Here is a 20664-nt window from a genome sequence, read left to right on the forward strand (position 1 = left end):
TGTCTGTGCATTAAAGCTCCACTGGAATGTGAGCACCATGAAGATAGGGGCCATTTCTGTCTCGGTCATGATGTACTTCCTAACATAGAGCAGGTACTCAATGTTTTTAAAGAAATATTTCATGTTGGAACTAATACAAAGCGAAAATACGGAATTTTTCTTCCCCTGAAGGGTCTAGAAATGACAAAGAAAGGGAAAGATTAGGGAAAGGAGGAAGGTGTCATATGTCAGAAGTGATACATTTGAAAAATACATTACTACCACACACTCAAAAAATGGCAAAAAAAAGTTGCGGTTGTTAAATGTTCTGAAAAGATAAGCACTGTTATTTTCAGTCTTACTCTTTATTATCACTAGTATTTCCTGTCATGCCACACTGTTTAAAGTTCTCCCCCTCCCCTTAGGCTGTTCCTATAAATGGATCCTGAATATAATTCCCCTGGGAGGACACAGGAGAGGGTTCTGTTCAGTATACATTTAGTATGTTCTCTATACAACTTCTTAGTTTTGGAATAATGGGAAAACACGGTTAATTACAGAGGATGAAGTAATTCAGAGCTTATCTCATTAATGCACAAACATATTTCATTATTACTAAAACAAGTCATAAGGAGTGTTGATTGTTGTATTTAAAAAAAAAGGGGGGGGGGTGCCTGGGTGGCTCAGTCGTTAAGCGTCTGCCTTCGGCTCAGGTCGTGATCCCAGGGTCTTGGGATCGAGCCCCACATCGGGCTCCCTGCTCAGCGGGAAGCCTGCTTCTCCCTCTCCCACTCCCCCTGCTTGTGTTCCCTCTCTCGCTTTCTCTCTCTCTGTCAAATAAATAAATTAAATCTTTAAAAAAAAGGGCGGGGGGGCGCCTGGGTGGCTCAGTTGGTTAAGCGACTGCCTTCGGCTCAGGTCATGATCCTGGAGTCTCGGGATCGAGTCCCGCATCGGACTCCCTGCTCAGCGGGGAGTCTGCTTCTCCCTCTGACCCTCCCCCCTCTCATGTGCTCTCTCTCTCATTCTGTCTCTCAAATAAATAAATAAAATCTTTAAAAAAAAAAAATTAAAAAAAGGGTGGGGTGTAAAGACCTAAACATAAAAAAGGAAGATGTTTGTATCAGAAACCTCAACTATGGATAGTCACTGCAAATTAATACCACCTTAGCTTTCTGGACGCCAAGCTAAAAAGAGAAACATTGGGTCTCATGGTTCTCTGATCTACCAAGTGGAAAAATACAAGTTCATCAGAATATAGTTTTTTTTGTTATGATGTATGCATGTTTCTTTTTTTTGTTTTGTTTTAGAGCATGGGCAGGGGAGGGGCAGAGAGAGAGAGAGAGAATCCCAAGCAGGCTCCACACTGAGCACAGAGCCTCACTCGGGGCTTGATCTCATGACCCAGAGACCATGACCTGAGCCGAAATCAAGAGTTGGACACTTAATCGACTGAGCCGCCCAGGCGCCCTGGTTAATAAAAATTTTTGAGAGGGATTTATCATAAGCGTTTGCATAAAGGATAATGGGCATTGATTTCATAAAAGCTATAGAAAATTTTTTCAGTCCTCTGAGAACCAGCTAAACTACCATGAAGTGTGGTTTTGTGGGGTGTTTCCTTGGGGCAGCAAAGCAGTGTTGTCCAGATGTGTGGACCATCGGGCTGATGTGATGTTACCATGGCGGGACGTGGAGAAGGTTGAAGAATAAGTGATGAGCTCCAGCCAGTCTTTTGTGTAAACAACAAGGCTTCAGACATTTAGGATTGGAGGCCACTCATGAAATGGAGTCTGTTGTCATCAGTCTTGTTCTAAAGGAGGTCTCAGGTTTATTCAAACGGGGTCTCTGGAATAAGAGAGAAGGGGCTCTCCTGAGTCTTTTTCAAGAAACAGCATAGGGTTATCCTAGGGTTTGATCTGGAGATTGTGAGAACGTTAGCATGGCCCCTGTAGGATATTTGGAAATAACGTGGAATATTCCTGCACCCCAGTAGGCTACAACAATACATTAAGTACAGATATTCCTACCTCCACGCACCCAGATAACCAAACGTTGGCAGCCAGTTGATTAGAACTGTTTGTCGTCATCTATCTGGGTCACAGGTCTGTGCCATAAATAACAATTCTTTTGTTTTTCTCTAAGCAGTAAGTGAGTATTTCTTGCGGCCGCTGCTGGACCCACCAGCAAAAAGGAGGATGAAAGGAGGATACCTGATTGCTGTGGCTACCAGGCATAAATCTGCTTCCTCCTTGTGCTTTGAAAGGACTGTTGAAGTCCCGAGGATGATTTTCAGATCGTACTGCCCAGCTGCCTCTGAAACCTCAGGCCAACATTTAAGCCACTTTAATGACATATGCAGTTGTGATCATAATGGTTTCCCATTTTCGCAAAAGTGAGCATGGTAGCACCATTCAATCATAAAGAAGTGCATAAAACCAGAATCCTAGCCAGCTCTCATAGTTTGGCAATGCCTGAGTTATGAAGCTACATCCAAATTCCGTGTGTAAGGGTACTGTGATCAACTAGCAATGTCTGCCATGGGCATCGCTGGGGAGGGCTAACCGTGTGTCCTGTGTTTCAGACCATAGACACTCACGTCTGCTGTTGTTAGTTCTCGTGCTGGATTTCCAGGTGCTTAATAAGATACACAGTAACGGATAGGGCTACTGGAGATGCACTAAGGATGACTTTGGGGGTCTTCTAAACGTAAACTACAAAGTCTGGAGAAAAATGCATTTAGTTGCATGTTGGCATCTTGATTTAACCTGATTATTTTCCCTCTGAGACACTGTGGCAGTGATTAAAAAGCATATAGCATTGGGAATAAGAGCTGGGTCTGAGGGGCGCCTGGGTGGCTCAGTTGGTTAAGCGACTGCCTTCGGCTCAGGTCATGATCCTGGAGTCCCGGGATCGAGTCCCACATCGGGCTCCCTGCTCAGCAGGGAGTCTGCTTCTCCCTCTGACCCTCCTCCCTCTCCTGCTCTCTGTCTCTCATTCTCTCTCTCTCAAATAAATAAAATCTTAAAAAAAAAAAAAAGAGCTGGGTCTGACCCCCAGCTCTACCACTTAGTTAATTTACTACTTGGCCAGTGTTCTTAATCCCTCTGCCTACTTTGCCCTCTGTCAAATATGTAATCGCACCTGCCCTCTGGGGCTCTCATGAGGATTGTTTGCGCTGATGGCTGTAAAGTGCTTCCTGGCCACATGGAGAGGTGCTAGAACCTTGAACGTGAGGGAGTTAAGAACATGACAACCAGCAGGGCTCACCTGACGTGAATGATAACCTACAGCAGGGCTGTTGGCCAGGTCCTTGAGGCAGTTCCCTGCCCTCTCCCTCCTGAGGAGGGTTTGCAGTCCTTGTAGGGTATGTCCCAAAGAGTCCTCAGGGGCATGGGACACGCAGTCGTCAGTCTCGTGAAAGGTAGGGTTGCATTTGTCAAACTGCTGGCTGGCACCATGGTTTCTCTAGAGGTCTACTTCAGGATGGCCAGCTCAGTCATTGTGGGGAGAAAGGCGTTATATTGGGCAAGAGAATATACCAGAGCCTTCGCTTTCCATTTCCCTCCACGGGGCCAGTTAATTTTCATTGCAGACCCTCCAGTTCATCATCCTGGCATCCCGCTGAATCCTAAGTGTGTGAAAGAACAGGATAGCCTTTCCCTGGTACAGAACCCTGCTATACCACTTGTAACTCTTGGGTCTGAGGTAAACTTGGTGATGTGGTCTTTGGGTTCCCTGGTGTTCAAGGCCGGGACAGCCCCTGATTTCTGAAGTCGACCCTGCCCTGAAACCTTAACCAGGGAAGATCAATCACAACCTTGATCTGCTGATGAGGGAAGCCAGTGAGGATGGCCACACGGAAGCATTTCATTCAAGGTCTCTCCTTGAGTGAATGGCCACATCTTCCTTCTCAGAAATGTTGTCTGTGATAAAACCGTTTATGTCCCAACATTCGCTTAAGACTTTTGGTACTTTCTTGATAGAGCCATGGGCCTGGAACTCTCCTGAGTCATCTTGCTAAGCACCCTGTTTCCACATTGACTATGTTTTGGGCATTTGCTAGGGAGTGCAAAAAAAGGCCTGTTCAGAACCTTCAGCCTTTTTTTTTTTTTTTTTTTAAAGATTTTATTTATTTATTTAAGACAGAGAGAATGAGAGAGAGAGCACATGAGAGGGGGGAGGGTCAGATGGAGAAGCAGACTCCCCGCAGAGCAGGGAGCCCGATGCGGGACTCGATCCCAGGACTCCAGGATCATGACCTGAGCCGAAGCAGTCGCCCAACCAACTGAGCCACCCAGGCGCCCCAGAACCTTCAGCCTTATTTATTTAGAGCATGGCCTTGGTCCCTTATGTTCATATTATTGTTTTAAAATTACAAATTTAATGGAAGCTAAAATGCATAAAGGCTAAAGGTTCCTCAGTATAATGAAGAGAGAGGGTGGTGTGGATCCTAGATCAGAAACCTACAACCTGGACGGTCCAAACCACCACTGAATTCACTTGAGGCTCTTTGCCTAAAGTAGATACAAGGGGAAATGTTAGCTCATGCCTCAGTTCAGAGAAGGTTTTTTCCTTAAAGCAGTATCCTAGGTGAGGGCCCTTAATGGTTAATATCCCAGTCAGATATCCCAGTCAGGAAAGAGGCCCACAGCCCAGCGTGTCCCATCTTCTCTAAATGCCAGTGTCTCACACGGAGAAGTCTGCTCCTTCCTTGCTTGAGGACCATGGTCACTAAGCTCCAAGAGGAGGTCCTGTTTCTGCACATTTGTACCCAGCATCTGCCCCCCCATACCTTCAATGCCCACATGCACAGAGGCATTGACTGAACTCACACAGAGAGGCATCTGGATGCCAGGCTAAGGAGTCAGGCTCTAAAATAAGTGAGTTTTCCCTTAAATGGTTTCTCCCCGTCATTTTATAAAACCTCTGCAGCCTCTCATGAGATAAGTGATCTGCCCTTGCCCTGAACACCCAGGGATTTTACTAACACCTCTTCTTTAGAATGTGCACAGGTAACAAGGTAATAAGTCAGTGTTACCTGCTGATAAAGCGCAAAGTATTACTCATCCCAGAGAGAGGTCCCAGGCTCGCAGCACTGCCCCGACAATAGCTGGTCATGGCCTCATTCATGGTGCCCAGCAGCCTGTAGCCCACCTCTTCCCTGACTGGCGGGAGCCAGACCTTGGTGCCCACACACAGTGTGCTCCTAGAGAAGGTACCAGGGAAATGAATGGCCAGTCGGATGACATCAGGCCCCAGACCACCATGAAGTTATTCAGAAGAGAATGGCCACTGAGTTCATGGTCAGGTTCTGGAAGAGTGATTGATGTTAGTGTCACACAGCGACCTCCAAACACCAGGTGTCCAGCAGGGCAGGTTCCCCCAGCCAAAGTCCAGACTATTCAAAGACGCCATGGCTGCCCAGGCCCTGTGGGCACAAGGGCAGTGCAATACCCAGGTTCTCCGGTACCCCAGAAAGAGACTGTTGGCATGGGAGCAGGCACAGGGAGATGCCCCAGGATGCAGGGAGAATGGCAGGCTGCCCAGACCCTTACACATCACTCACCTGTTACAGTTTCAGGGATACGCTGACTTTATCCCAGCCCTTAAGTAATAGTCACATAGCAGAGATGGACACACAGATAGGCAGTCATAATTCAGTGTGGTGAGTACTCTAGCAGAATTAAATTTAAGAATGTTAGTGACTCAAAAATTACTCAACAGAATTTCCTCCCAGAGGGCTGTCGGGGAAGTGTTATGGAGGGAGGCCGTGTCTGAGGAGGACCTTGACAAATGAGTTAGCAAAGAAAGAATTTAGTTATTCAGATCTAGGAAGGATTTGAATTTGGTCCAAGATTGGTTCGGAGAGAAACTTGCATTTTCAGGTCTTTAACGTGAAGCGTGGTGTGACCAGGAGTTTGAGGGTTGACATGTTGTTCGTCTCCAGGAGGGGCACCGTCCCTTCTTCCCCAAGCAGCCTGATGTCACAGAGCTCTGGGTGTGCTCTTTGGGGGGCCATGAAGCCACAGGGCATGGGAGGCAGTTGGTTTCCCCACATCCCAGCCTCACAGCTTTGTGTCTGTCTCTGCTTCCCCAGCGCGGAGTCCGGTGTTCTCCCACTTGTCGTGCTCTCTCCAGGGACTCTGGACCATCCGGGCATATAAAACTGAAGAGAGGTTCCAGGAACTGTTTGACGCTCATCAGGATTTGCATTCAGGTCTGTAAGTTGCTGGAAATGGTTTCAAAGAACAGGATAGGCTCCCTCTCTTGTCCTTAGTGGTCAGTTCCTCTCTCTCTGTCTGCCGCTGGCCCAGCCCCACATCCTTCCTCAGCATGTCTTCGTCCCCTCCTCTCTGCCATGACTCCTCAGAATCTTCTGTGTGCTTCCCGTTCCCCTGAGATCCCAGTGGCTTGCATTGTCCTTCCATTACCACTCCCTGTGACTTTCTGTCCTTTTAGGGCAGGGGTCAGTGAACTTTTCTTGTAAGGGCCCAGATAGTAAATGTTTTAGGTTTTGTGTACTTGATTGTCTATTGCAGCTCTTCAGCGTTGCTGTTGTAACAGGAACACAGGCAAAGATACTACCTCAGCAAATGGCCGTGGCTGTGTTCAAATAAAACTTTATTTACAACAACAGGTGGTGGGCCATTCTTGGCCCACAGATTGTAGTTTGCCGGTTCTTATTGTCAGATCATGTAGGGTGACAGAAATTCCTGAGGAAATCAGTTTCCTGATGATCAGATTTGCTACCCACTTGATATGTATTATTCTCTGTATCTGTGAAGTTTTTTGCTATGTAGAAGCTTCAGATTTTCCTCTAAGTTTATAAAATCCTGGCCCATCTTTCCAATCTTTATTGTATTTTGAAGATAAGATGGCATTTTGAAAGCTGCAAGTAGGTACTTTTAGCAAAAGTGATCCTTGAGCTACTGGATCCTAAGGAATAAACACTGTGCAGGGCCCTCTAGTAAGTATGGAAGGTGCTGGAAACAACGTGGGAGCTGCTGTGCTTTCTGCTATCAGAACTGGGAACAGTAAACCACATGAGTGGACAAGCCTCACGTTGAGGTCTAGCACTATGAAAAATGCACTGATGAGCCCATTTTTTCATGTTTTTTATGATGATCTTATTTTTGTTTATAATCTCTGGGTTGAGTTTTTCAGTGCATGCTTCCCACAAAGCCACTGTATGGATTCTTACCTGGACCATACATCGTCCTGTGTCAGAACTTAGCTTTCTGGAACCTTTAGGTTCCTCAGGTGTGGAACTTTGCTGTCCATGTTGTGTAAAAACCTCCTGGAGCTCACCCTTGCAAAATGCTCTCCCTCATTCAGAGTAGTTAACGTGGTTTTTCTACTTCTTCCTTTTGCTTATTATGCTTCCCCAAATCCAGAGGCATGGTTCTTGTTCCTGACAACGTCCCGATGGTTCGCCGTGCGTCTGGATGCCATCTGCGCCATCTTGGTCATTGTTGTTGCCTTTGGGTCCCTGATTCTGGCAACAAGTAAGTACAGATGTGAAGAACTATTTGTGGTATGATTACAATTTATAGCTGCGTTTACAGTTATTAAATTAAACTCTTGCCACCTTGTCCGATGCCATATACTGTTTGGTTCTAATGAATCACATGAAAGCATTTGCCGTGTGTCAGGTCAGGTGTGATTCAGCAGCGTGGTCCATGCTGAGTGGTCATTTGGATCCCGACGAGTTCCTTCTGTCTTCAGACAGGTTGAGGACCATGCAGCTGTAGCAGCTCACTTTCTGTACATTCCCGGTGTGGCGTCTGGTTGTTGTGAGGAGAGAACCAAGTTTTCCGTTATGCATTTTGTCCATCTTAGGGCTTTAGGTTTTCACAATAGGGCGGTTCAGATCTCTTGGCTGTACCTGCCTGGTACCCTGGGTTGAGAAAATACTCAGCAGGAGAGAATGCTAGCCTCCTTGCCAGGTGGGTACCGGATGAGCAGGTGTTGGTGTGCGTGGCATGCATTCACTATCCCTAACTATTCCATGGTAACAACGCTGAATCACAATATTTAATAATGGAACAATGAGAGGAATAGTTTAGATTTAAAAGCACTAGCTCTTAGAACCCATTGCCTTGTTTTTAGTGGTTTCCAACTGCGGTTATATTGGCCGTAGTATGTGAAATTAGGTAACGGGGCTCTTGAAACCATCAGGCTGGGAGTCTGAATAATGACATTATTTCTCACCTGTGGCAGACAGTCAAGTGTGTGTCAATCCTGTGGGGATTAATAAGCTCACTTAACAGTCTTTCTGAATTTATGGCGACTTTTCTATTTTATTATGGTCTCAATCATCAGATAGTAAAAGTATAACTGTTACTATCATTATATGCAATGTACTTAAATATTATAAAGGAATCTTGTTGGTAACGTGACAGAAGGACCTGTGCTTGGGGTTAAGAATGTGTCTGCCTTCGGCTCAGGTCATGATCCCAGGGTCCTGGGATCGAGCCCCACATCGGGCTCCCTGCTCCGTGGGAAGCCTGCTTCTCCCTCTCCCACTCCCCCTGCTTGTGTTCCCTCTCTAGCTGTGTCTCTCTCTGTCAAATGAATGAATGAATGAATGAATGAATGAATGAATGAACGAACTAATTTTATTCCCCTTCTTCTTCCTGTTTCTGCTATAGATGCTGGGCAGGTTGGCCTGGCCTTGTCCTACGCCCTCACACTCATGGGGATGTTCCAGTGGTGTGTCAGGCAAAGCGCCGAAGTGGAGAATATGGTAATGTTTATCTGAACGTTCTGAGCCTTTTCAAGTCTCCCTGCCATTAAATGGCATAAAAGCACTTCTAATGTAAAATATTAAAACTGTTATTTTTACATCGTAGCTAATCAAGTTTTTTAGAGCCTTCTTCCATCTGTTTAAGGTTAACGTAAAATAAAATATATACATCTTTTTCTCAGTCTTCTGTGTGCTATGTCAGCAGGTTTTATATTCACCACAAACTGTCTTCAAATGTAATAAATATCTCTCTCTGTAGGAGGGAGGTTCTGAAATCCTGGAGAGGATATAAGCTAATTTCTTAGAGGCCTGTTTATTTTTGTTTCTTAATGGGTAATTCCTCATTCCTGATAAAAGAATTCAGTGTTTTGAGGGTGTTTGTTTAATGAATAGGTGTCTCCCCTTGCGCCCCCTCGCCCATTTTAGCATTTATTCTTGTATGTGTTGAGCACCTGAATTTGCTGGTGTCCCTTCTTTCTGGTTAGAATAAGCTCCTTCTCGGGATGTGCTAGTCAAAGGTATCGGGATGGTTGTTTGGAGGCCTTAGTCAATATGTAAATTATCTCCTCTTTGGAATATTTGCACCTTCTCCTAAAGAGGAAAAACAATGAAAAAGAAATCTTTCCCATGTGCTCTTCTGATAGAGGAGAAAGTGACTCATCATTAAAATGAGATTTGATGACTTAGCCAGTTCAGCTCCCCTAAGACAGATGGCTCTTCTGTAGCCAGATTATGGATTCTTGGCCACAAGTATTCCTTTCTTTGATAAAATCCTTGTATTTTTTGTTCAGATGTGGAAAGTGGAAAAATAAAATAAAATCTCTAACATTCTCTAAAAATCTCTACTTCTGTAATTCTTTTAGTTTTAATGTAATGCTGAAGGAAGTAGCCCTAAGGGAAAGTGTTAAAAGACCACGCACAGGTTTGTAAATCATCAAAGTCCTCATCAGACTCTTCCTCCTGTCCTTTGGGAATATTGAGACCTGAGATGTCCTTAACCAGCTAGTATAAAAGATCAACAGTTCATTTATAATCTCATAATACCTGTGAGAACCTCCATTCCTAAGCCATGTGGTGTCCTTTGTCTTTCAGATGATTTCAGTGGAAAGGGTGATGGAGTATACAGACCTTGAGAAAGAAGCCCCTTGGGAATACCAGAAGCGCCCTCCGCCGAGCTGGCCCCAAGAAGGCACGATTGTCTTTGATAATGTTAACTTCTCGTACAGTTTAGACGGGCCTCTGGTTTTGAAGCACCTGACAGCACTCATTAAATCAAGGGAAAAGGTTTGTTTAAGCCATCTTGCCTCTTTAAAATTTCCACAAAAGATTTAACACTGCATCTGCTTGTTGGCTCCTTGGTGAACGTGTCAGGGGGGCTCCTGGTGCCTCTCTGGATATAAATTAGATCTGGTGATCCTATTGGGAAGTCTTAGAAATTGACCATGGAATGGGGATGCCGGACTTTCCTCGTGTTGTGAGCTCCCTCGTGGTGCTTGGTGGGCTGATCCAGGACACTCTTATTATTCATGCCTGAGACCTGGAAGTCAACCCTAGCTCCTCATCACTAACGTTTTCAATATCTAGTTCCTACCTATTCTTACTTCTTTGTATTTCTCAGATCCTTCTCTTCCTCGCCCATGGCATCTTCTGTTTACAGCCCTCAGTCCCGTCCTTTTCCGGAGACTTGCCCTCCTATAACCCATATTCCTTTGTCCTCCCACTGTGGACTGCTTCTTTCTGAAACACAGATCTGATCCTTACGGGCCTCCTGATTGCTCCCAGTCTGGGTGCCCCGGGGGGTGGAACCATAGCGAGGCCTCAGATCCACTCGAGCTGGAGTTGCATGGCCAGCTCTCAGCCACCAGAGAAGAGCCTGGAATCTGTGACCCAGTCAGGGCTCAGGAGCCAGAGCCCCCAGCAGGAAGCAGAAAAGGGCCCAAAGCTGATGAACGGAAACCCAAGGGGGTGGGGATGATGTAGGCAGGAAACCACTGAGAGATTTGTGACCTGCACTTGCCCGTGTCTTTGTCCGTCAGCAGTGAGACTTGGGTCCCTCAACCCACATCAGGGCAAGCTCTTTCCCCACCTACCTCTCCAGCCTCAATTCCGTAAATATTTTTTTAAATTTATTTGAGAGAGAGAGAGAGAGAGAGCGAGCATGAGCCAGGGGGGTGGGGCAGAGGGAGAGGGAGAAGCAGACTTCCCACTGAGCCGGGAGTCCGATGTGGGGCTCGATCCCAGGACTCGGGGATCACGACCCGAGCCGAAGGCAGACGCTTATCTGACTGAGCCACCCAGGCGCCCTCCAGCCTCAATTCCCAGCATGCCAAACTCCCACATGGGTATTGTGTAGCTTCTTCCCAAGCCTCCTGTCCTCCCCGTCCCCAGCATGTGCACTCTGCCCCTCTCTCTCCAGAGACCCTTCACTTCTGTTATCTGGCTGGTGAAAGTCGTCTCATTTTCAGTCAACTCAGATGCATCTGCCTCTACCAGACCCTTAATTCTTCCACAGCATCTTATGTATTTTTTATGACATCATTTACAGTACGCGTATGTTTATAGCAGCATTATGAACGCCAAAAATGGAAGCAGCGCAAGTTATTCATCAGTGTAGGAATAGATACACAAATGTCGTACGTCTATACGATGGAGTATCATCCAGCCTTAAAGAGGAAGCAACTTCTGGCATATGGAAGAACCTCGAGGACATTATGCTAAATGAAATAAGCTCGAGGACAAAATAGGACAAAGACTGTCTAATTCCACTTACATGAGATTCCTGACCTGCTCAGATCCATAGAGACAGATGGTGATGGTAGGATGGTGATTGCCAGGGGCTGGGGGAGACGTGAATGTGGAGTTAGTGTTTAATGGGCACCGGGTTTGAGTCTTGCAAGGCAAGAAGAATTCTGGAGACTGATGGCACGGCACTGTGAGTGTCCTTAACACCACTGAACTGGACACCTGAGAAATGGCTGGGTTGATAAATTTTATGTTACATGCATTTTACCACAATTAAAAAAGAGAATTAAAAATGAAAATGAAAAAATAAAAGGTAGCACTGGCAGCCTGCTTTGTAATTTGGGCTCTGTATCTCACAGTACCCTGAGGCTGCTTATTTTCATCTTCGTTCCCCTGAAAATGGTATTGTGCAGGGCACATCGTGGGGCTGAGGGTCTGCTGGTGGGGACGGTGAGTGAGTAATACGCAGGGGTGAAGCAAACCAGTCAAAAAACATACGTGCATCCCAGGCAGCTCCTGTAAACAGCCCGTTACCTAGATGTGTTAAATACTTTAGGACCTGCTCTTTCAAGCTCTTTCTACCCCAGATGCATTTAGTGGACTGTAGCCATAATTTAATGATTATACCCTTGTGACCTGAAAGAATAAATATTCGACTTAATACCCAAATGATACCCAGGGAGCAGCTTTAGTAAGTCACGTGGCAAAAGCTGGCTCCTCATTATTTCCAGCCCCATTTGCAGATCCGGAGGACGGTGAGGGTGGCCGCGTCCAGAGAATGGTAACCGTAGCTGGTTCTGTCACTCCGAGCCTGTCAGGGATGCTTGCTTACTTGAAGACCGTGTGTCCATCAGAACGCACGTTCTAGACATGATTCTGTTAACTTGCACGCATCTTAAATTTCCCTTGAAGCCATACGCTGAATTACCTAAGAAACTGTGGTAAAACTTAGAAATATAACAGGTTTGTATTTTTCCATTTTAACCCGCCCCCCCCCAATCATAGGATTATCTGAGATTCTGCAGCGTTGAGGGGATTGAATTTGGAGACAGTTATAATAAGGACAGTAACTTTTGGTTTGTGTCTTGGTCCTCGGATAGTGTCCCCTTCCACGGCATTTATGTGATTAGCGACTACAGCCAGGCCACGGAGTCATGAAGTGACGTCACTGCCTGGGGAGCTAGGTCCCAGGATTTGTCTCCTCTCCACCCAGCCCCAGCCTTGTTATTCGGGGACACCACCATCCCCATCCTTTGGTGTTGTATTTGACTGGGACAGACTGTTGCAGGGTCAACGAAGGGGTAATGCACCAACACAGCAAAGGCGGGGCTTCATTCTCCTCCAGCATTTTCCTCTGCTGTCCGGATTCCTCGAAGTTACAGTAAACAGGAAAATGTAATAGGTACTAAGCAGGTTTCTAATTCGTGGAAGAAATAACAAGTAAAAATAAAGAACCAAAATGAGGTAAATAGCACCCTAGGCTTCCTGGTTAGATTCTAAACACTGGCTGCATTTTTCATTTAGATGATTTTGTGGTTGATTTGATCATTTTAAAGAGTACTGGGCCATTTTAAAGCATTTTCCAGCTCTAGAGGTAGATTGATTTTGGTTTGTTATTTTTTTTTCTTGCTCAGAGCTATTACTTGGATAATACATTTTTACAGATGTGTACTAGACCTTGCTATAATGTGCAAGAATAATAGTTTCCTACGTTTTCTCCTCTTTTACATAATATCTTCTCAGAAACCCCTCACCTCCCTCCAGTTTATCTCACTTCCCCTGCTGACTTTCTCATTCCTTGCTGCCCAGACCGTGGTAGCTGCATCACCTGGGAACTTCTTAGAAATGCTGACTCTCAAGCCCACCCAGACCTCTTGTCTCCGAATTCCCTTTGAACGAGCCCTGCCCTGCTAAAAAGTCTTCTCTCCCATAGGCAGTTTTGGAGGACTGTAACTCATGATTTCTAAGAAATGTCCTTTGACAGTTGAAATTGGGCCCATGAATTATCCCAACCCCTGTGTGACTGATCATGACACTCTAGAAAGTTCTATGTCCCCTCCCTATAGGTTTATTTACCTTTATATTCTGCAAGTTATGAAATTTACATTATAATTTAATTCTGTATGACTCTATGTTTATGCATCTATTTGTCTTTTTGGTGGAGTCTGCATCACAGACAGCGTTTCTCCTGCTCTACGGCCTTCCCCCCCCTGCCCTCCTACAGGGTCCCTCGGTATTGTATCAGGCTGGGCCCTGCTTGGGCCTGGAGTCACAGACCGCCAAGTATAGCAATATATCTGAGGCCCTTTCACCACCTGTTGGGATGAAAAATTCATCTCATGGCCCCAAGCAGGCCAGTAGGTCTGTGTGGCCTCTCTCCTCACTCCAGCTGTAGGTGCCCACCTGACCACGGGTATCCTTTTTGCTCAAAGATGTCAGGTCTTTTGTCCCATCCTTCACATTATACCCCCCCATATCCACATCATGCTTTAAATGTCAGGCAATAAGATCAGTAGGAGAGGCCAGTTCCTTGATCGCAACCACAGCTGTCCTGTCCCCACTTTCTTGTAGCCAGGGAGAGGGACGTAATGAGTTGCCAGGCCACCCACGTATCAGAAGGCCATCAGCAGAATGGGCAAGCGTTCGGCAGACATGACTTTGAGTCCCATTCTGCCCCTTCCTGGCTCTGTTATTTCAGGCAAGCTAATTAGTCTTATTACGCCTCCCTCTGATCTCTTGCAAAATGGAAGTAATAGGTCACCTAGGGTTGTACACTTCAACAGGATGAGACCCCCCAGCTCCAAGACTGGTGCCAAACAGATGTTCGGACAACGGTAGCCATCACTGCCTTGGGGTATAACATGGCCATAACCAGGTCCAGTGTGGATGTTGTCATCTGCCATTTGCATTAATCTATATGGTGATAGGCTCCATGGGCCATGTCTGCCTTCTCTGCCCAGCCTATCCTATACCTCAACAGTGTGGCAATAGATTTTCTATGAACTTGTCCATCCTGACTTCAACGCCTCAGTTCTGTATAGAATGCCTGTTTGGCACAGGACACCACGTGTAATAAAAAGAATGCAAAGGTGAATCCATGACAGATCCTGCTGTCCAGGAGAACAAGGAAGGTCGTATAAAATTGGCTACTAAATAAGCTAGAAGGCGGTCATGATTTTTATCAAAGTTTAGAAAAAGATCATCTGTGGCGTGAGAGAAGCCCACATGCAGGGACAGGAAGAGCATTTGCAAGGAATTAGGCATTTGGGATAGACTTGGTGACATGTGGGCAGGATCTCCGCAGGTAGAAATGCATGGGAAGAACATTCAGGGTGGTGGGACCAGCATCAGCAAAGACACGATGCCTTGATCCCGCAAGTGAAGGATCAAGCCCCTGCAGAGCATTTGGGGAAGTGAATGACCAGGTACGTGGCACACCCTTGCACATGTAATTCTTGCAACTTCCTAGTAATCCCGAGGGAGCTGATTCCCGGCGACTTAAGGATGGAGAGTCCATGGAGATGCTTTCATAGAAGGGACTTCCTGAGACAGTGTAATAGGCACAGAGCTGTCCTGCAGAAACTCGGTCCGAGGAGTGAACGCACGTGACCGTGGTGGGAAGAGGCGGATAATAGGAAGCCAGTAGCTCTTGTGTACTCCTAGCAAGATGTAAGGGGGAAAGTGAGTCTACTTTTTGGAATCAAACTGATGTCAAGTAAAACAAAATTATAGGGGTGTCTGGGTGGCTCAATCGGTTAAGCGTCCAGCTTTTGGTTTCAGCTCAGGTTATGATCCTCTGGGTCCTGAGATCGAGGCTCCATGCTGGGCATGGAGCCTGCTTAAGATTCTCTCTCTCTCTCTCTCTCTCTGCCCTTCCCCCACTGCTCACGTATACACTCACTCCCTCTCTAAAAATAAATAAATAAAAATAAAAATAACGTTATAACACTCAGGCTTGTGAACATGCAGGGAAACAGGAGTCAAAATTGATACCTTATTTCTAGAGGGTAGCTTGGCATTACTTAACAGACTCCTTTGAAAATGTTTATACCTGTTTTTCAGCAATTCCACATCTAAGAATTTTTCTTAAGGAAGTAATTAGAGTTGTTTGTGAAGCTTTAGCTTCAAGGATATTCAACACAGTTATTTATAATAACAAAATATTGGACATAGCCTAAATATCCACAAATAGGGGGGCCTGTTAAATCAATGATCGCATATAGTCTAATATTATGTGGCCATTAAAATATTCTCTTGAAATACTAAGTGAAAACAGTTTACTACAATAGGTTCATATTACTCTCATTTTGTTTAAATCTATGAGCTTGTATCTTTCTAGACAGGTCTAGAAAGAAAATACATCAATCTGAAGAATGGTTTTATTTTTATTTTACTATTTTTTAAAGATTTTATTTATTTGACAGAGAGCACAAGCAGGGGGAGTGGGAGAGGGATAATCAGGCTCCCTGCTGAGCAAGGAGCCCCCCGCAGGACTCGATCCCAGGACCCTGGGATCATGGCCTGAGCTGAAGGCAGATGCTTAATGGACTGAGCCACACAGGCATCCCTGAAGAATGGTTTTAAATCAAAGTGCTGGGGTTATGGCTAGTATTTATTGACTTTTTACATGCATTTGCACTGACTATGATTAAGCATTGATTTTGTATTTTAAAAGGTCATGCAGCCTTGCACTCAGGTGAGGGACTGAGTCAGGAAAGCTTGTGGAGGTAGAATCTTTAGGGCCTGGTGCCATGCTGGACGGGGAGGAAGCTGCAAGTAAGGTTAATGTGTTGAGCCCATGAGCCTAGGAAAGAAGTTATGAGATTAAGATGGGGAAGTTGGAAAAGGCAGCTTGTAAGTTAATCATGTTGAGTTTGATCTATAAAGAGAGATCCAGATATAAATGTCTCACATGCTGGTGTGGTTGTCAGAAACCAACCTCAGCCTCATTGGGAAAACATAAAGAGTTAATTGTAAATCAGCTTAAATAAGAATATCTCGAAGTATCTGTTGGGTTTTGAGTATGTAAACTTACTGATATTGGCGATATTCTCCATGGGAAATTGATAAAGCCCATTGGTGAACTGTGAAAGACATGGGCTACAGTTTGGATGACAGGACAATAGAGAGAAATAGCTAGAACCCCCCCTTTTTTTTTAAATTGCGTTTTTATGTTTATTTTTAGTTGATTTTGGAGATCACAGTCCTGTGGTTGTGGGAAGCCCTCCGTGCCCCCTGCCATATCCTGGCCCTTTACCAAAAGTCTGCAAATGTTCCAGTTTGCACAGGTGGATCGGTTTCACTTGGGGTGATAGCATGGGAGCATCCATACATTCTCAGAGACACAATTCTTTTTTTTTTTTAATTTGTTTTTTTATTAACATAATGTATTATTTGTTTTGGGGGTACTGGTCTGTGATTCATCAGTCTTACACAATTCTCAGCGCTCATCATAGCACATACTCTCCCCAGTGTTCATCACCTGGCCACCCCATCCCTCCCCACCACTCCAGCAACCCTCAGTTTGTTTCCTGAGATTAAGAGTCTCTTATGGTTTGTCTCCCTCTCTGGTTTCATCTTGTTTCATTTTTCCCTCACTTCCCCTATGATCCTCTGCTTTGTTCCTCAAATTCCTCATATCAGTGAGATCATATGATACTTGTCTTTCTCTGATTGACTTATTTTGCTTAGCGTAATACCCTCTAGTTCCATCCACATCATTGCAAATGGCAAGATTTCATTTTTTGATGGCTGCATAATATTCCATTGTGTGTGTGTGTATATATATATATATATATATATATATATATATATATATATATATCACATCTTTTTTATCCATTCATCTGATGATGGACATCTAGGCCCCTTCCACTGGGGACATTGCTGCTATAAACATTGGGGTGCGTGTGCCCCTTTGGATCACTACATTTGTATCTTTGGGTAAATACCCAGTAGTACAATTGCTGGGTCGTAGGGTAGCTCTATTTTCAACTTTTTGAGGAACCTCCATACTGTTTTCCAGAGTGGCTGCACCAGCTTGCATTCTCACCAAGAGTGTAGGAGGGTTCCCCTTTTTCCGCATCCTCGCCAACCTCTGTCATTTTCTGACTTGTTAATTCTAACCATTCTGACTGGTGTGAGGTGGTATCTCATTGTGGTTTTGATTTGGATTTCCCTGATGCCGAGTGATGTTGAGCACTTTTTCATGTGTCTGTTGGCCATTTGGATGTCTTCTTTGCAGAAATGTCAGAGACACAACTCTTGCCTGTATCTTGATATGTGTTTATTTACATTTGAGAACACCTAGAAATACACAGAAACACAGGAGCTCTGTGTGTGTGTGTGTGTGTGTGTGTGCGCGCGCACGTGCTTGGACCTACCCATGTGTGGAAAATTACCCATCTGTGAAATATAAATTAGGACTTACTACAAGGTACAAAATGCCTATACAGATGATAAAATTAGCCAAAGCCACTTTCCTTACATTTATCTCTATAAAGGTAGGCTCTTTTTTGAAGTGCCATCAATAGTTATACAAGTGAAGCTTTAAAACTTCGGAAGTATTCCATTGAGATAATATGTAATGTTCCCAGCATAGAATCTGTGCTCAGAAAGTTCTCTGTTGAAAGCTGTGAGTTTTAAAAATTTACTGAATGAATTTACAAATGATTGGAAGCATGTCTTATACCCTTCATTGATTCCAGATACTACCTAGATGAGATGGTATCCTCTCTTGGGAAGCTCCCACCAGGGAATTTGTAGTTGGGTGTTGCTCAAGCTCATTGGTATTTAAAAAAAAAAAAAAGCCAGTTTCTGCATACAGGTTTAAATGCACACAGCTAATAACCAATTTTGTACAATACAGTTTCATCCCTGACCGGCATTTTACCTGCTTTATATTGGTGCTTTGATCTTGTCAGTGCATTTAATTTCTCTGTGCTTCGGTTCTAATAACCAGACTGATACTGAACACGTATCTTTCCCAAGGGGGTAATTGTGAGTATTAATTACTTTGCAAAATGCCTTTTGAACTGCTCAGATGAAAGGCCCCATATAAAAAGCAAATGTTATTTGTGTTGTTGTTGATGACGATCTCATTATGGGTATTTCAGCTACCGGCTACTGTTTTTTAAGACACTGAGACTTAGATTTTAGAATTTTAAGATGTTTCCTTTCGAGACAGAATGTAACCAGGTATTTAATAGCCAGAAATGTTTTGGTTGTTCTCCCAAGGAATAATTCCTCTTAGGTTGTAGAATTCTGGGAAAATGATCACTATTTTACATAGAATGCATCTGACTTGTTGATATCTGTATAAAATTATCCAAGAAATTCTCAAGGTTCAAAATACCCAGATGCTGGGGCACCTGGGTGGCTCAGTCAGTTAAGCGTCTGCCTTCGGCTCAGGTCATGATCCCAGGGTCCTGGGATCGAGTCCCACATCAGGCTCTCTGCTCAGCAGGAAGCCTGCTTCTCCCTCTCCCATTCCCCCTGCTTGTGTTCCCTCTCTCGCTGTCTCTCTCTGTCAAATAAATAAATAAAATCTTTGAAAAAAACAACAAAAAAACCCCCCAGAAAACAAAATACCCAGATGCTAGGAATAATGCTAATTTTAAAACTGACTTACCAGCCACTGAGGAGATTGCTGGTTTTTCACTGCCAGTGGGCTGATCGCGTTATTTTTAACTTTTCTTTAGACCCAATCGATCTCACCCAAGGACAGTGCCCGCCCCCCTGTCGCCCCCGCCCCTCAGACACAAGGGACATTTGTCAGTGTCTGACATTTTCGGTTGCCACAATTTGGGGCAGAGCACAGGGATAGTGGTAAACATTTTACAGTGTACAGGACAGCTCTCTACAACGAAGAATTATCTAGCCCAAAATGTCAACAGTGCCAAAGTTGAGACCCTCTTTCGGACCACATTCGTTACAGAACTTCCTTAATCCGTCTTCAACAACCACAGTTTCTCCTAGGTTATGTTGCGTATTATTATTCTTAATCCCTCCTGGATCTCTTTACAGGTTGGCATTGTGGGAAGAACAGGAGCTGGAAAAAGTTCCCTCATCTCAGCGCTTTTTAGATTGTCAGAACCGGAAGGTAAAATTTGGATTGATAAGATCTTGACAACTGAAATTGGGCTTCACGATCTAAGGAAGAAAATGTCCATCATACCTCAGGTATACAAGTCAGGGTATTGTCGTGTGTTCTTCTTATAAGGGAACTTAAGTTTAATTGCTTTTAATTTTATTGCTTTTTTAAAAGAAAAAATGAAGGGTTGATCCTTTTGCCGCAATAGAGTATATTTTTAACAGCAAGTATTTTTATCTGATACCAGGTTGTGTGTGTGTGTGTGTGTTAGATTTAATAACTTACCAGAGAAATTTCTGGACTCAGACTTCCCCAGGTACCACAGTTTTATCCACTGATAAACACCTAATTCTGAAAAGAAAATGACGAATGATTTGTTTAGCACTTGAGAGGCTTCTATAGGGAAATATGGGTTTTAAGTGTTTTAATGATACAATTTTGCTGTAGGAAATAAAGCTAACTTTTCAAAGGTGATTGTCTCGGAGGGCTTGCTATGAAACTGCTGGGCTTTGAGCATCACTGTGTGTATAGATGCTTTGGGGAGACTTAGAAGCTGACCATTAGTAAATGAACTGTGACCAGGAGGCAGTAGAGAATACTGAGAAGAGCACACGAGAAGGAGTGCCGTCTCTCTGGACCTCAGGTTTCTCCCCCTCACGAGGCAGCTCCTAGTACCATTGCCCAGAGCCGTTGTGAGACCTGGCTCAGTGCGTGTGGAGTGCTTCTCCTGACCCAGCACCTGATTCTGTTTTCTTATCCTGCTTCTTAATAGAAGTGTGACTTTCTTTTCTTTTTTTTTTTTTTTTAAGACTTTATTTATTTATTTGACAGAGAGAGACACAGCGAGAGAGGGAACACAAGCAGGGGGAGTGGGAGAGGGAGAAGCAGGCTTCCCTCCGAGCGGGGAGCCCGATGCGGGGCTCGATCCCAGGACCCTGGGACCTTGACCTGAGCCAGAAGGCAGACGCTTAACGACTGAGCCACCCAGGTGCCCCAGAAGTGTGACTTTCAGGAAACGTTCCAGAGATTGAATTATGCACAGTACGAGCTCCTGTCATTCCTCGTGGTTCATCCATTCAGTTTCAATAAAAATTTAGAAATTATT

General features: G+C 44.6%; 1 protein-coding gene across 3 annotated transcripts in view; it reads left to right on the top strand.

Annotated features, from left to right (window-relative positions):
• ABCC4 (ATP binding cassette subfamily C member 4) overlaps positions 1–20664 on the top strand; it is a 239879-nt gene that overhangs the window by 181316 nt on the left and 37899 nt on the right. For 2 of the 3 annotated variants that reach the window (XM_021695985.1, XM_021695987.1), the window contains 5 exons: positions 6077–6196; positions 7374–7484; positions 8625–8725; positions 9818–10009; positions 19493–19648. In XM_021695985.1, the coding sequence (XP_021551660.1) occupies positions 6077–6196; positions 7374–7484; positions 8625–8725; positions 9818–10009; positions 19493–19648 (680 nt within the window). Of the gene's footprint in view, positions 1–6076; positions 6197–7373; positions 7485–7944; positions 7951–8624; positions 8726–9817; positions 10010–19492; positions 19649–20664 lie in introns of all 3 variants that reach the window. The other variant, XM_021695986.1, reaches the window with a different exon arrangement.

Source organism: Neomonachus schauinslandi, chromosome 3 (genome assembly GCF_002201575.2).
Source record: "Neomonachus schauinslandi chromosome 3, ASM220157v2, whole genome shotgun sequence".
Taxonomy (NCBI): Eukaryota; Metazoa; Chordata; class Mammalia; order Carnivora; family Phocidae; genus Neomonachus; species Neomonachus schauinslandi.